This window comes from Arachis duranensis, chromosome 5, assembly GCF_000817695.3.
Source record: "Arachis duranensis cultivar V14167 chromosome 5, aradu.V14167.gnm2.J7QH, whole genome shotgun sequence".
In the NCBI taxonomy this organism is placed as follows: domain Eukaryota; kingdom Viridiplantae; phylum Streptophyta; class Magnoliopsida; order Fabales; family Fabaceae; genus Arachis; species Arachis duranensis.
In genome coordinates this window covers 14,871,832-14,887,246 of record NC_029776.3, presented here as the reverse complement: position 1 = coordinate 14,887,246, position 15,415 = coordinate 14,871,832, and the positions used below count along the sequence as shown (strand labels likewise).

The following is a 15,415-nucleotide window of genomic DNA, read 5'->3' as shown; positions in this document are numbered from 1 at the left end:
TTGTCACCTCAAAAGGTGGTGAATAATTATATGGCAATTCATATTAAGGCCATGTCGAAGGTTGTCCTTTTGTAATCACAACAGGAGTACCACATTAACCACTACTATAGGGTTAACTTCAACTCCTGTATTTCTTGTACTGGCCTCGCCTGCCCCTTTAGAGTTCGACCCATCAGTCGAAGTACAGGCACGATCAGACATATTTACAATCTTACCACTTCGCAATTGCATGCAAAGTTACACGACACAAAAATTTAACCAGGGTTCCATTGGTCGTGCTAATTTATTTCACTTGTTTTTCGTCGACTTTGACAGATAGTGGCGAAATGAGCTTGTATCACAATCTCATTCGGGGAACGGATATGATTTCTCTCTCAAAGGATGAACTCGACTCAAGATTTACTTATCTAGTGCCTCGATTGAATCGATCTATTACAAAATGGTATTGTAGAGTGAATTACAAAGTGGTAATCGAAGAACTTGTACAGAAGATGAAATTAAAGATGAAATAAAAATAAACAAAATAACGGAAAAACAATGAAAATAAATATAATAAAAGATACAATGAACTTAAAAGGAATAGAGATAACGAAAGAAACGATGGAATAACGGAAAGAAAATTAACAAAAGAAAATAAAACTTAAAGGAAAATAGGAAAACAAAAAGGAAATAAAGAAAAATAAAAAACTTGAAAAAAAATGGTGATATCATTCAACACTTACATGTATAATCACTCAATTTTTTCGTGCATCAGTATGACTGTGATTTTTTACAAGTTTTGATGTGGCTTTAGAGTAGGTTGAAATGGATGCTTGTTTTGACTTCAATCTTCCTATTTATAGAGGAAGAATTTGGTAGTTGTTCTCCCCACATTCACTCTGCAGTTTGTTCCTTACTTTTCATCCCATATTTTTCATTTCAACTTGAGGATCAAATAATAGTCAACTCAACTTGAGAGTAAAGTAAAAGTCTTAATGTTCAAGAAAAAACATTAACTGCTTTTCAACTTTTTTTTACGTGTTGAAATCTTTAATTTTGACTTCGAATTCGACTCTACTTATGCTGAAATCTTCGACTTCGACTCTTTTGCTAGCTTTGACAATCTTCGACCTTGACGCTCTTGTACAATTTTTGTTTGCATCTATATCTGTTATTAACTCTAACTTTTCAGATTGATATAATCTGTATTTAAAATTCTATAGTCAAAACTCATCTAAGTCAAAAAATTATCTAACACCAACAAATGTTGGCAATTTTTGATATCGGCTCTTCTTGCTCAAATTTATATTTTTGACTGACCCTTTGACTTAATTTTTAATTTAATATAAACTACTGTCAAAATTTATCTCATTAGTGTCGAAAATTTATTCTAAAAGTCAAACTACTTCTCTTATTAATTTTATCTAATTATTCAAATGGACACAATTTTTATGTTGACATTCAAAGAATCAATATTTATTTGAGTTGAAATATCAATTGAGTGTCAACAACTACAACTCGAAAAATTGCATGCCGAAGGAAGAGTTCAGGTTTGAGAGGTGACAGACCTTCCATAAATAATTGATCTTATTTTATTTTTAACAAAAAGAAGTTGCGCAAGGTATCTAGCAATTTTCTGAGATAATTAGATATTACGTTATTACATTAAATAAAATATATTATATTATTATGATAAAATTACATATTTATAAAATTACATAATTTTTATATTAATTTCATTAATTACAATAAAATTCAGTCAATTCATTCTTATTGAATTAATATCTTATCTATTTTTTATTTTAAAGTTGTGTTCTACTGTTGATCCAGAATATATATATATAATGATGATGAGTTTCAGAAAATAGTAATAATGTGAGTGTGTAGAATATATATAATTTCTTCTACCATTTTTCTTCTTTCTAAACGGTGATGTTTGGTTATTATATTTTCTTGTTCGTGATTCTATTCTCGGAGAAACTAACTTCATATCTACAAGTATTGAAATTAAAATGAACATAACATCTAATAATTTTAAATTTATCTTTTTCTTAATAATTTTAAATTCCCATGATGATACAAAAGAGTACATATAAAGAAAGGCAACCACAACTACACTTCTTTTTTGACTTAAATTTTTCTAGTGAAAGAAAAAGGTAGTAACAAAAGTCCCTAAATAAGAAAGCTTAGTTATGATCAAAATTAAAGTGTCTCTAAGATAGAATTTTGGAGCAATTATTATGAGATGGTTTGGCAGTAGTCTCTAAAAGGCTGAATTAGTTTTGCCTGCAAAAACAAATTCAGATTTTTGGTGTTTTTTTTTCCCTTAGTTCTTTTAGTTTTTCAATTTTCTTTTTTTTTCTTTCTACATATTGTTAGATCTCATCAATACATGTGTGGTTTAAAAAAAAACTAGAATTATAAAATAAGAGCTCTCATGTAACTCTTATAATTTAAAAAAATATTATAATTAATTAATTTGATGATCAAAACTCAAATTAAATTAAGAGTTAATATTAATTAAGTAAATTTTACCGTACTCTTTATAATTGTGTGATGTGTTACTTTTTAATTGATTATTAGCAGTGACGAACCCAAAAAATTTATGTTAGGAGGACAAAAAAAAATATACATTATTATTAAAAGATATATTAATTCAAATTAAAAAAAATAAAAGTGCACATTAATTATTTGTATACAAAAAATCAAAAATTACATATAACAAAATAGAACGAAAGATATTTTTTGAAATATTTTTTTATTACTATTTCTATCTAAATTAGTAAATTGACCAATTGACTTTAGAAATTTATATGCAACATAATTACATATAATAAAATAGAACAAAAGATAAATAAATAAATAACAAGGATAACTAAATTAAGAATAAAATAAAATATATAAATTCTTGAAGAGAATAAAAAATTAGATTAATACTAAAATTATAATTGCTTGAATTAAAATTTGCAATTGAAAATATCAAAAAGAGAAATAATGAAATTGAAAGATACATAGAGTCTTAGAGAATTATATAAAAAATAAAAAATTTAAAATTTACTTTTTAATAAAGAGAAGATGACCACTAAAAAAGGAATAGAAAAAAAAAGGTTGAAAATATGAAACTAAGAAGAGGGTTTAAGAGAATAAAGAAGTAGTGATGGCTAGAATTTGAAAATGAAAGAAGACTAAATTTAATTAGGTTAGCTAATAGTCAAAATAATAAAAAGATAAAATAGATTTGAGACTTTAAATAATTAGACTTAATTTATTTGTAATGAAGTCATTTAAAATTTAAAATAAGACATATTATATATATATATATATATATTAAAAGAAAATTAAAATAAGAGTGGGGCAAGTGCCCCCTTATCACACTAGGTAGGTCCGTCCTGAATATTAGGTTAACTATAGTTAAACTATTTTATAATTAAATTTGTTTTTAAAATGGATAATTATGCTATTTTTTAAAGTGTTAAAAATTAAAATATGACTTTTTTTTCAAATCATTTTTAGAAGATGCTGTATTTTAACCTTCTGTAATGATTTTCAGCCTTTCGCTTCTTTCCCATTCCTTCGTCCTGGTCACGCCTCGTCCAAGCAGTACCGTCTTGTTGATTGTAATCAAATTATAAGCCAACTGAATAACTAAAAAAACTTATAGGGAGTTTCAAAAATGTAAAGAGGGGAGAAAACCAAACTGTCCAAACACGGCGAAGCAGACTCTAGTCAGGAATGACAGCAGCGACGAATGAGAGACGTGACGGCGTAATGTTGGAGACGCACCGTAGCTGGTGAGACAAATCAGAGGAGCGGTGATCGTGACTTCTGGTGGAGTTCAGCTGTTCCAGACTTCAGGAGAGGTTGACTAGTGAGAAAGAGTTGTTGAGTGATACTGAGAGAGAACGAGGAAGAAGAATTTAGGATTAGGGCCATTGTTAACGTGATTTGAAAAATAAAAAAAATCAATTTTTAATCTTTTAATAAATTATACATTTATCCCTTTCAAAAATTTAATTACAAATAACTCAAATTAAAAGCAAATAACCAATTAAGATGTAACATATCATAGGAGGTAATTTACATGTTATTTTAAAGAGAGTTGAGTAGAATTTACCTATTAATTATGATGATATAATCAATTTCATCTAATAACTATTAGATATGAGTAATGTTATACATCGAAAATTTTTTTATGAACGAAGTCCAACTAAGTTAAATAATAAAACTTAAAATACTATTCATAGCTAATTTTTGTTGATATTAGACCAATTTAATTGTACTTCTTTAATAAAAAAATCTTAAATATATAATATTATTTTATATATGATAAAGGATAATTTATTTTTTATTTGAGAGAGATTGATATACTTCACTTTAAAATAATAATAAATAAAAAAAGGAACGCAATTAGATAAGAGAAACAAATATTATTATTAATTAATTAACAATGGATCGCCTTAATTTGGTGAGAGGTGAAGTTGAGATTGATAACGCAAGCCATTTCTATGGTGTTTCTCTTCTTGATGATCTTAAGCAATCGAACAGTGCCATTGAATCTTGCATAACTTGTGAGATTCAACGTCCCTGAATGATTCCCAGAAAGCAGTGTTACATTATTAGGAGACCTCACTTTCATGGTAACATTCATTTCTTTGCTTTTTCTTGCCTTCACTGTGTCGCTGCGTACGCGTGCTATGTCACCGATTCTTAAGCCGCCGTAGACCACACTCACCTCGCCATTCTCGTAACTGAAGCCACCGTAGTTGGGATTCGTGATGGTGAGATGGGTGAGGAGGGTGGCGTTGAATAAGGAAGGCAATGAAGAAGTAGGGTTATTGTAACGGATTTGAATCAACGTAGCTGAGGTGAGTTTGACCTGTGGGTTTCTGAAACGGACTATGGATGCGAAAACCAACAGAGTTGCACAGAAGAACACAAAGGCAGCCAAAACGAACACGAAGCATTTGCTGCTGCTTCTTTGTTGGTGTGTGGCGCCGGCCTTGTAGTACAATGCTGTCTCTTGATCTATTCTTGAATGCTTATTTTTCTGATGATGAACATCTTTTTGAGCCATTCTATGATTAAAAACAGAGTTGTTGTCGATAGAGTTGTAATGTTTACTAGTCAGTTACAGAAGCTGATCAAGTTGTTGTTTAGGAGTTTCAGGTATTTAGTAATTGAAAGGTGAATAGACTATAAGTCTATAACTATGAAAAGGGCTCTTGCATTGGCCTCTCCCATGTTTACGTTATAATTTATAATAAATGAAAGGGTAGTGGAATCACTATATATTTATCACATCGCATTCGAGTATTAATTCATGAGTGCATTCTTTTACCATCTCTTTAAGCTTGAATTTGAATAGCATCGTGGAAAATGCAATTAATAAGGTTGAGTTTCTTTTTATGAGAAGATGATATATTACGTTAAAATATTTAGTATGTCAAATCATCAAATAATTTTAACTATTATTTTCACATAAATACGTTTTCGTACAAGTAGTCAACTTTAAATAATAGCTGAATTAAAAAAATTGAAATTTTCTTACAACGATCAAATGTTATTTGTCACTTCTCATCAGTTGTAAGCTGTAAGTTTCGTCATCTTAGCTGCATGCTTTTTGTTTCCATTTTATTCTTTCCAGCGAATAGATTAGCTAACTTTTGGAGGCAGCATAACACAAGCTGTTCAACCAAATTGACCGAAGCTCCATATGGCAAGCCTTAGCTTCATGGCGTTATGCTGGGAAGGAATCGTGTTCCTTCACTGCGCCGGCTTCGCTGTCAATTTTATAGTAACCCTGTTTTAAGAACAAAAAACTAATGAATTTAGTTTTTTGCATTGTAACTTTTTCAGTATAAAACTATTTTATGCTCACATTCAAATTCATATTCTTATATATTAAAAACTGTTAAACTCTTATCAAATGGGTCATATACTGATATATATAAATTATATGATTAGATGACAATAAGAGTATAAATTTACTTTATATCCATAGTATATCATCAAAGTTAATATTTCTGCAAATTAAGAAGGAAAAAAACGACATTATCAATTATTTATTATTTACAGATTTCTATTTCTAAGATCAGATACACTATTACATGCTAAAGATTAATATTTCTACATAAACTGTTTTGCTCACGCACGACAACTCGATCTCACAAAAATTGCAATTGCTGTCATCCTAAGAATATATGAAGTAAAAAGATGGCCAACCACAAACTACAACAGCAAATATTCTGCTATCTAAATGTCAATCTTCTGAAAATTATTAATTATTAAACTAACAATTAAGAATCTTGTATCATGTAGTATCCATAACAGAAAGCACAGACCATTACTCTGATTGGGGCGTTAGAAGAAGTTGGAGAAAGCTTGAGACTTGACAGGTTCATTCGCCATCTAAATCAGAGAATTCTTTCTCCAAAATGTTTGAGAGTTTAATTGATTATTTTTCCATATACCTATTTCATTATTTCACTTTTTTCCCAAAACAAAATGGAATTTATGTAGTTCTATATTGGGTTCTTTAACATATATTTGATCACGCCTAACATGAACCGATATGTAATCCCCTGACATGAAATTTTAGCTTTGTCCCTATGGTTTTGTAATGCACGGTTCAGCGGAGGGGATACATACATGACGTGTTAAATAGGTGCAAGTAACCAAATCTCGATGCATGTTGATTCTGCTTTTAGATGTATTGGAGATGTTTCCAATGAAAATTACTCTAAAAACAATAGTCTACTTTTTTTTTTTTAATGATTGGTAGGGTATAGGCAATGACCAGATGGAAATACATGCATCAGCTAATTTGTTTCGTTTAATTTCTGTTCACCACTAGCGCCACTTTGGCAAAGGAAAAAGCAAACACTATACTAGGCTCATTTACAGTATATTTGTATAACAAAGACGTGAAAGAAATCCAATTTCAACATCAATATTCTAGAAAGATTATGGAACCCACTCTAGGAAGATGAGGAGGAGTTTAGTCTCCCCCTTTCGCAGTCCTAACTACATCCACTACGTACTATCATTTTCAAAACTGTCTATATACTATATACTATATTGAATGTATCAGCCAACAATGTACCCTCCAAGAAGTGAGAACTTAGATCAGGTAAACCAATCTATATTCAGCTTAGCTGTAACACACTGTTGCCAGTGCCCGCGCATATCCCATTGCGCAGCCGCCACATGCATCATGCAATGCCGCTATGTACAATGCTAGATGCTTCACAACATCATCTATCTATACACGTGTATATCTTATCGAACCTAATTTTAAAATTGGTGACGAGAAGTTGCTAAAGTGTTGACTCTTGGTAGAGATAGGAAAGGTCCTTCCAAATTCCTTAGAAATGCTCCTTGTGGAATTCAAATTTCGTTGTGCCTTTCTCGTTGAACTCAAAGCAGAGTTTGCTTAGTTCTTTTGCCAACACAGGTGCACCGCAATAAAATACCCCTGATATTAACGTGGACACACACGATGTCAGCACACCATGAAAACAAAATCTAAAAACGTATGCTCGATGGAGATTGACTGACCTATTCTTCCATTACTGTGCTTTGAACATATTTTAGAGAAGACTTTCTTCCAGTTTGGCCTGGCAAAATGAGTTCGCACCTGATAGTAATTCAAAGAACCAATAAATTGTCAATATTATAATTCTTAAGAAGATAAAATGCATAACAGGGTAAATAAATTGCAGAATTCGAGAGCTCACCCTTGTCCCTGAAACAATATCAACTCCATTTTTTGCATGGTTGAGGGCCTGCACCATGGTGATGAGGGCGGATCTGGCATCGCCTTCCTCGTATACGCTGGTCAAGTAGTTGTGCATCTCGATGACACCCTGAAGTCCATAATTAGATACTTGTACTTATTGATTTAGCATCAGGGCAAAGGAATACTAAGAACTAATTTTTTGAGAAGTAAACAATTAGTACCCTACCCTTTGGTCTAGATCGGCAACTTCATTCATGACCCCTTTAAACCAATCGAAAGAGCCTTGCTCTCTTGTTACCCAGTAGAAATAAGCGTTGGTAGTCTTGAGTGTTTTCTTCCGCTTTGGAGAAATCTTGTTTAGAGATGCCGGGTCTGTATTCACAGCACTATGTTCTGAACCTCTACTTGAATCAGAGACTGAATCCTGTATGTAGTTGCAATCATCATGGCTATTATTTCCATCATATTACACGTCCACGAAGCCCTTTTTGGTAAGGGTCAGATTGTCAAACTGTTATATATATATATCTAAGAAGAGGATCTATAATTCTAAAAGAATACTCTATAATGAATATTTTTGAAACTCTGTTCCACAAAGACTCACCGCCAGCTCCTCCATTTTGACAATGCTGTTGAGCAGATCTTTCAAAATGCTGATAAAAGGAGTTGCTCCTATTCCAAGACCGACAAGTAATAGGACATCATATTTTCTATAGTCTTGTGCTGGCGCACCGTAAGGTCCGTCTATCTTCAGCTTGGGTAGACTATATCAAATATTAAGAACAAGAAACATGGCAGAAATCGAGCATAAATGTTTGTTCTATATAAGTTAGAAGATAAACAAACAGAGCAGGTCAATCATGTTGTCACGTACCTTTTCTTGGTTGTTTCATCTGCCCTGAGAAGTCCACTTTTCCCTGCTACCGGAGGCTCACAGGCCTCAGAGAATACCCTTTTAAGCTCCTGTGTCCAATCACCCAGTTGCCGAATGTGAACACTCAGATAGTCATCGTCAGGGGCGGAGGTAATAGAAAAGGGATGCCTGTCACACATACATTGTTCAATTCGATGTTCAGAAATTTCATGACGCTTATGGAGTTTACCAGAACTAATGTGGAACAAATGAACAACTAAAATAGCATCTTACCACTCAAAAGGAGAGACAGCGGGACATTGCACAAACATGTACTGTCCGCTCTTGTAACGAAATTGTGGTGGCTTTGACATTTGTAATGTGAGAACATTTCCAGGATAAATGGCAACCTAATATTTTCCCAAGTACCAAGAGAAGACCCGTAAGTTGGATTTTTTTTTATTCAACCGTAGGTTCTAATCTATGAGTCATTTTGGATGCACGCAAGGGCTTGTAAGCAAAACTGGTAAGAAAGTGAAAAAAAACCAAATTTGTATAAATAAACTCTTATCTGCTCACCTTTTTTAGATGGACTGTGTAGAGGCCAGAACGGAAGAATCTGAGTGTTCTTTCTCCAGCATAAAGTAAAACTGGAACTGCAAGATACATCCATGTCTGAAACAGAAGAATTCATCGAGTAACTAAACAGAAACTAGCAATGCATGGTCCCAAATAATTGAAATCAGATAGGAGAAGTTATATACCGTTTGATGGTACCATTTGGTCACGAGGTAAAGCTTTACACCATGGATGATGAGCAGAACATAGACAATGACAAAGAGGTGGTGCGAATACCAGAAAGCATTGAAGCCAGTGAGTCTATTAAATGGTTTAGGTAGCTTAATAAGATTTCTCCTAAACAGTTTTGTTGCAAGTGTAAACGCTATTGCCATAAAAATCACCATCAGAATTCCAGTCACACCCTCGGGCCCTTTAACAAGGTCTCCGTAACTTGGTTTATGTTTGCCAAATACGCCTTGCAAATACTTGTCATAAAGAGCTTCTGTCGTATTTACGAGTCTTGGAAAATCACAAGCAAGGTGATCACCAGCATGAAGTATAATACCAATCACTATGCCCGCAGCAATAGTCTGTAAGCATCCATAACCATACATTATATATATATGCACGTACTTCCGATTTTCATTTTCCTAATATGTTATATGATGTCTCATGCTAATGTACACATAATGTATAGTAATGTCATGTTTAAATGAACATAATTCAGAGATGTTGCTGTTAATTTGGTGTGTACCTTATGAAAGTTGATGTTATCATCAAAAGGTACAACGTAAGCCAGCTTAGTAGACCTGAGCCAGGTTATAGTGTTTCTGCATACGGGCAAGAGTATCAGTGCCATGTTTAACTTTAGAGTCTCAGCCGCGCCTTTGGCCGTGAGTAGACAGTAACCCATGATATGAAAAGCATCTTTCTGCTTGTACTGAATGAACTTCCACGTGAAGAGCCCAGTCATTGTGGCAATCCACAATGTTAAAACCCAAAGTCTCTTCCAATTTTCTTGCAAATAGTAGAGCAACCTGCGGCTCATCCTACGTATCGGACTTCTCATCCTTAGCCCGTGGAGGTTCTGACTCAAAGCTTGACTTGTGTAGCTTAAGGCTTGGCTGTAGCTTAGGTACGTGTCTTTTTGTAAAAGAAGGGTCTCCAATTGCCATAGCTGTGAATGCCAGGTAGTTTGGGCACGAGGCATTATTATCATTAAAAGGACAATAATTTCCTAATTAGAGAAAGAGAATAATGCAGCATTATTTCCGCATGTGATGATTAATGTTGGAATGGGCTTCCGTTCCGTAACTCATATAAAATATCATTTAGCAAGAATATAAATACACGAAATCGATGTTCTATATACGACCACAGGGAAAAAATCTTATGTCATCTTGGTTAGCATTAATTTTTAATTTAACTTAAATTTTGACAATTAATTAAATTAATTAAATATAATAATTTTTTGTAAATTATAAAAATTACAAAAGAGATTTTATTTTATAATTTTTTTAAAACTATACATATATTAATTAGATCGAACAATACCAAAAAAAAACTAAAATGCTAAAAAGAATAAATAAAAAAGTCAAAAGGTAAAATTATAAATTTAAAATAAAAAAGTAGATAAAATGTTTATTGAATAAGAGTGAATTCTATAATTATTAATGGAATTGATATAAGAATGGTATGATTTTATAAGTATGAAGTTCAAGTGATTTTACTATAATTAATTAGTTTGATTGTCAAAATTTAAGTTAAATTAAGAGTTAATATTAATTATTTTGATGACATAATTAATTTCATCCAATAACTATTAAATTTATTATAGAAGATAACTTACCCTTTATTTGAAAAGGAGTTAGATAGAATATATATATATATACGCATGTGTAATAAAGTCATATTGTTATGAAGAGTAACTCTTATATATAATTATCACCTCGATGTAGCCAAGTCTTTCAGGGTCTAACTCTTCCATGATAAGAGCTGCATATTCTTCGGCCTGCTCCTTCAGTCTGGATAACTTATTTGCTGAAGCGCTTAACTCGATTATCTGGAAGGAAATGAGACATAAAAACCGTGTAACATAAGTTTAGTAGTTATTAATAAAAAAACTCACAATGGTGTTACCTATATACGTAGTTTAACCCCTTTTTTTCAGGGTAACTTGGTTTTTTTCATATCTGTACAAATGAAGATAATGGTAGACTAAGTTTTTCTTTTCCAGAAAAGGTTCACTTATGTTTACTTCATTTAAAAAAATATATATATTATCATCCAATCAAATTTATTATTTCGAAACATTGATCAGTAATAAGTATATAAATGTAAAAGATATAAAGCCAAGACTCCTTTAAAATTATCTATTCAAGGCATAGATAAATAAATAAATAGTGATGCATCAATCATTAAAATATTTTGTAAGTCAAGAGATTTGAAATTTAGATAAATTTAATATATTTATTCGTATTAATTTATTCATAAGTTCGCTTTCAGAAAAAATTCAATAAGAAAAATAAGAAATAAGTGCAAAATTTATGGACAGAAATAAATATTTATTTCTTCCACAAGCATTTGAATTATTGGGTTCAGAAAAAAAAAAAAGTTTTTTGACGGTAGGAGTATGACTCTCAACCTTATGTCATTACGTAGATGTTATATCAGGACAATATGTATATCCCTAAAATGACGACTTTGCCCCCACCAACCCCACTGAAAGACGTCCCCATGATAAATTTCAAGAATTTGGTAAAATCAGATAATAATGAAAGTGCAATCTGTATGACCAAAGCTGGAAAAGTAAGACCTAGTTCATTGATTCTGGAATGTGTACCAACTAATAATAGCTAATATTATGCTTTAGAACATGGGAATTGGATAACGTCCCGAGTGGGAATACTCAATATTAGTAATTACTAATTAGTTTTAGAACCTGTATAAATTAAGGTTCACTCAATCCTGTCTACTGACTACCGTTGATTTTTTGAACTAAAGTGGACAACCCTTGGAACACGAAGGAAAGCTTATGAAGTAAGGGAAAACAAGCGCTTTTATGGCCAATACCCTGCTCCGGTTTTAATTAAATTAATTAAAGTAAAAAACTTAAATTTTTATAAAAGATTTGGTCCTCAGCAAATATCAATATTTACTATTCTAGAAGATTTCGAAATACATTAATTTTTTCAGGAGATTAATTTATTTTATAATAATGCTTTTACGAAATTATCTATCTTATAATAAAATTTATTAATAATTTATTTATCTAATATGTATATTAAAAATCTTATTCAAAATAAAAAAGTAAATTTATTTGATAGAAATAATTTTTAAAGACTTTAAGAGTAATAAACATTTATTTGAGACTAAAATATCTTATTTAAAATTTGTTAGACCAATTTAAGTGTTTGTTTGTTAAATTATTATCTAATATGAAACTTCATATTTATTCTAATTAAGCATGTTAGATTAAAAAGGGGTCTATAAAAAATTGTAGAAAAGGGGATGAGTAAATTTTTTATAAAACACTTCCAATTGATAAAATTTATTCATAAATCTTCATAACAAACTTCTATGTATCTATCTTAGTGGCTGACTATGGCAAACTTGAACTATCTTTATCCTCATTAAAATATATATATTATTCTTATTTATTTGACAAAATTATTATTTTTTAATCATATACGACATTTGCTACTCTTATATTTAATAAATCAATTTTTGTAACGTACAAATTAAACAATTTTATGTTCGAATAAAATACGAGACAAAATTGATCGACGACCATACCTCCTTCACTTCTTCTTCTGCGATTCTACCGTCTTCATTCTTGTCCACACTGAAAATGAATAAATTTAAATTAGACAATGAATACAGTTATACAGAAGGAATGGGAAAAATAAATATAGAGGTAGGCAAGGACAATGATAATAATAAGAAATACATAGTGGCTAGCTGGCTTACATATCTTATATACTACACTAGATAAGAAAAGAATGGAAGAATTTAAATAACTAATTAAACTAACTTTAAGATAATAAGAATAAATAATAATTAATCAATCAATGATTACATACATGTCGAAGAAGAGCTGGAGCCGCGAATCAAAACTTTGATCAGTAATTTGGGACCAGAACTCGAATAGGTCGTCTCTGCTAATCTTTTCAACCTTCAGTCTTCGTCTACGACTCAGAGCATCGAACAGTTCTAGCGCGAACTCCTTGGAATCTTTCATCCCTTCACAAGAGAAGAAGGAAATTGGCATGTCAAGTAGTTACAAGTTCTAACTAACTTATCAGCGCGATAAAAATGGACACATAGCAAGTAGATTAGACAAATAGAAACTACAAAATGCACATGCAAAATGCAATAATGTAAAATTGAAGTTTGAAAAAAAGAAATGGACCTATGCATTGCGCAAAATCGGTGCGGTGGAGAAAGCCGTCCTTGGCGAGCTTATCAAAATTGCTCCGCACCTCGTTCCAGGCATCCACGCCATTGGATTTACTGCTGATGAATCTGAGTCCACGGAGCGCTCTGCCAGCGCCGGAGCGAGTTCGATCAAGCTGAGCGCGTTGCTTCCTGAGATCTCGAGCGGCCAACGCTGCCTCGCCGCCGTGGCTCCAAGAAAACCGCCGCAGCTCTTGCGAGAACTGCCTCGCTCTAGCAAACGCCTCGGCCTTCAGCTCCTGAGAGAACTGCCGCAGCCTATTGGAAGGACTCCTCCTTCCCGTCGGCGATCTGACGGAGGATGCCGGAGTCGCGTATCCACTACTTGTGGCTGCGGCGTCGTCGATGTTGAGGACTGTGACCGGCTCGACGCCGCGGAGAACGATGGTGTTATCGTCTTGAAGATCGAGAGTAACCTCAACATACTCATCATCGGCAAAGGAACTGTATTCTGTTCCCGGCGAGGTCCCGCTGCTAACTGTTACTTTCTCTGGAACTGTGTCTGACGCCCATCGGCGTTCGTGCTTCGGAAGGCCACTCATTGATCAGCGCAACAACTAGTAAGTTTTTTAATAATCTTTTTACTCCTTTATACTACTACTACCATGTATTTTCTTTTTTATTTTAATACAGAACCAAAAAAAAAAAAGAAAAGAAAAAAAGGAATGTGGCTTATGTATGTGAGTTTGTTATATAACGCGATTCGGCGCGCGTTGCTAACGTGCGCGGTTGGTTGAAGGAGTATATACCTATATATATTTGAGGGGGTCAGGGGGATGATGGAGTTTAATTAGGGCCTTAGGTGGAACTTACAGAGGTGAAGGGTATTGAGAATCTATGGGAAAGAGACACGAACGCGTAATGAGTTCGATGTAGATAGAAATTAGCTAGAAAGAGTTATAGATGCATTGTTCATCCAGAAAAGGACAAACTCAATAAGAATTGCTTTGGTTTAGCAGCTGAATGAATGAAAGGCAATGAGTATAATTAATGAGGAGCTAGTTATATATGTATAGGTTAGGACGTGATGATAATTAATTGGAGTTGGGATGGAGAGCAAAGATTCGTGGTGGGGAACAGCGTTCTTCTTTCTTCTTTTCTTTTTTTTTTTTTGTGAGAAAAAGGAAAAGGAAATGAGAATAGCGTTAGTTATTAATTAATAAATTATAATCTTATACATATATTAATAGTATATCATTAAACGGGTGCGTGGCTTTATATATATACGTACTAATTAATGTACATGTACATATAGGAGAAATAGGAATGAAGTGAAACTGGAATGGTAGTGATAATATGAACGGGAAGACAGAAAGAAAGAAGGGTTGTGTGGTGGTGGTGGTGTGGTGATGTATATGATGAGTATTTGTATGTTAAATTGTTAATGACTGTGTGGGGGTGGTGGGGCCCACAATTCGAGAGTCACCGATGTCGACGGCAGGGATCACCGAGTAAACTCCACTCACGCCTGTCTCCTTCACTTGTTTTAACTTTTCCCCTCTTCTGCTTGTCCTTTTAAATATTCATATATTATTAAAATTATTATTTTTTATTTTTTCGAATTTAATTTTGTGTACAATATTAGCTCAATCACCTCTATTTTTAATGACAATTTAAGCTGCTGATATAAAAGATTATTACTTTTTACAAATGTAATGTTATATAATTAGTTGTATGTTTAAAATCATTTTACTGTATTAAATTAAATTTTATTTTTTATAATATAAAAAGCATATAAAAATAAAAATAATGTATACTACAATATTTTTCCTATTATGTAACATTCTTATCTTAACACACACGTCATTCATATTTAACCATTTTCTATT

General features: G+C 32.4%; 2 protein-coding genes across 2 annotated transcripts; both read right to left on the bottom strand.

The window, feature by feature from the left end:
* Positions 1-4,420: 4,420 nt before the first annotated feature.
* On the bottom strand, positions 4,421-5,053 carry LOC107488285 (late embryogenesis abundant protein At1g64065-like). Its single transcript, XM_016109011.3, has one exon. The coding sequence runs from the start codon at positions 5,051-5,053 to the stop codon at positions 4,421-4,423; it is 633 nt and encodes a 210-aa protein (XP_015964497.1).
* A 1,816-nt stretch (positions 5,054-6,869) lies between these two features.
* Positions 6,870-14,542, bottom strand: LOC107488293 (respiratory burst oxidase homolog protein A). Its single transcript, XM_016109018.3, has 14 exons — positions 13,543-14,542; positions 13,214-13,373; positions 12,927-12,975; positions 11,080-11,193; positions 9,886-10,308; positions 9,335-9,721; positions 9,150-9,245; positions 8,865-8,980; positions 8,592-8,759; positions 8,322-8,481; positions 7,944-8,141; positions 7,716-7,844; positions 7,537-7,615; positions 6,870-7,453 (listed from the first exon to the last, which is right to left on the bottom strand). The coding sequence occupies exons 1-14, from the start codon at positions 14,126-14,128 to the stop codon at positions 7,344-7,346; spliced, it is 2,775 nt and encodes a 924-aa protein (XP_015964504.1). The 5' UTR covers positions 14,129-14,542; the 3' UTR covers positions 6,870-7,343.
* Positions 14,543-15,415: the final 873 nt, after the last annotated feature.

Coding starts and splice junctions, on each gene's coding strand:
- LOC107488285 (XM_016109011.3), bottom strand. CDS start 5,053: ATGGCTCAAAAAGATGTTCATCATCAGAAAAATAAGCATTCAAGAATA.
- LOC107488293 (XM_016109018.3), bottom strand. CDS start 14,128: ATGAGTGGCCTTCCGAAGCACGAACGCCGATGGGCGTCAGACACAGTT. Junction 8,142..8,321: donor TCAAAATGGAGGAGCTGGCG/GTGAGTCTTTGT, acceptor AACTACATACAG/GATTCAGTCTCTGATTCAAG. Junction 7,616..7,715: donor ATATTGTTTCAGGGACAAGG/GTGAGCTCTCGA, acceptor AATTACTATCAG/GTGCGAACTCATTTTGCCAG.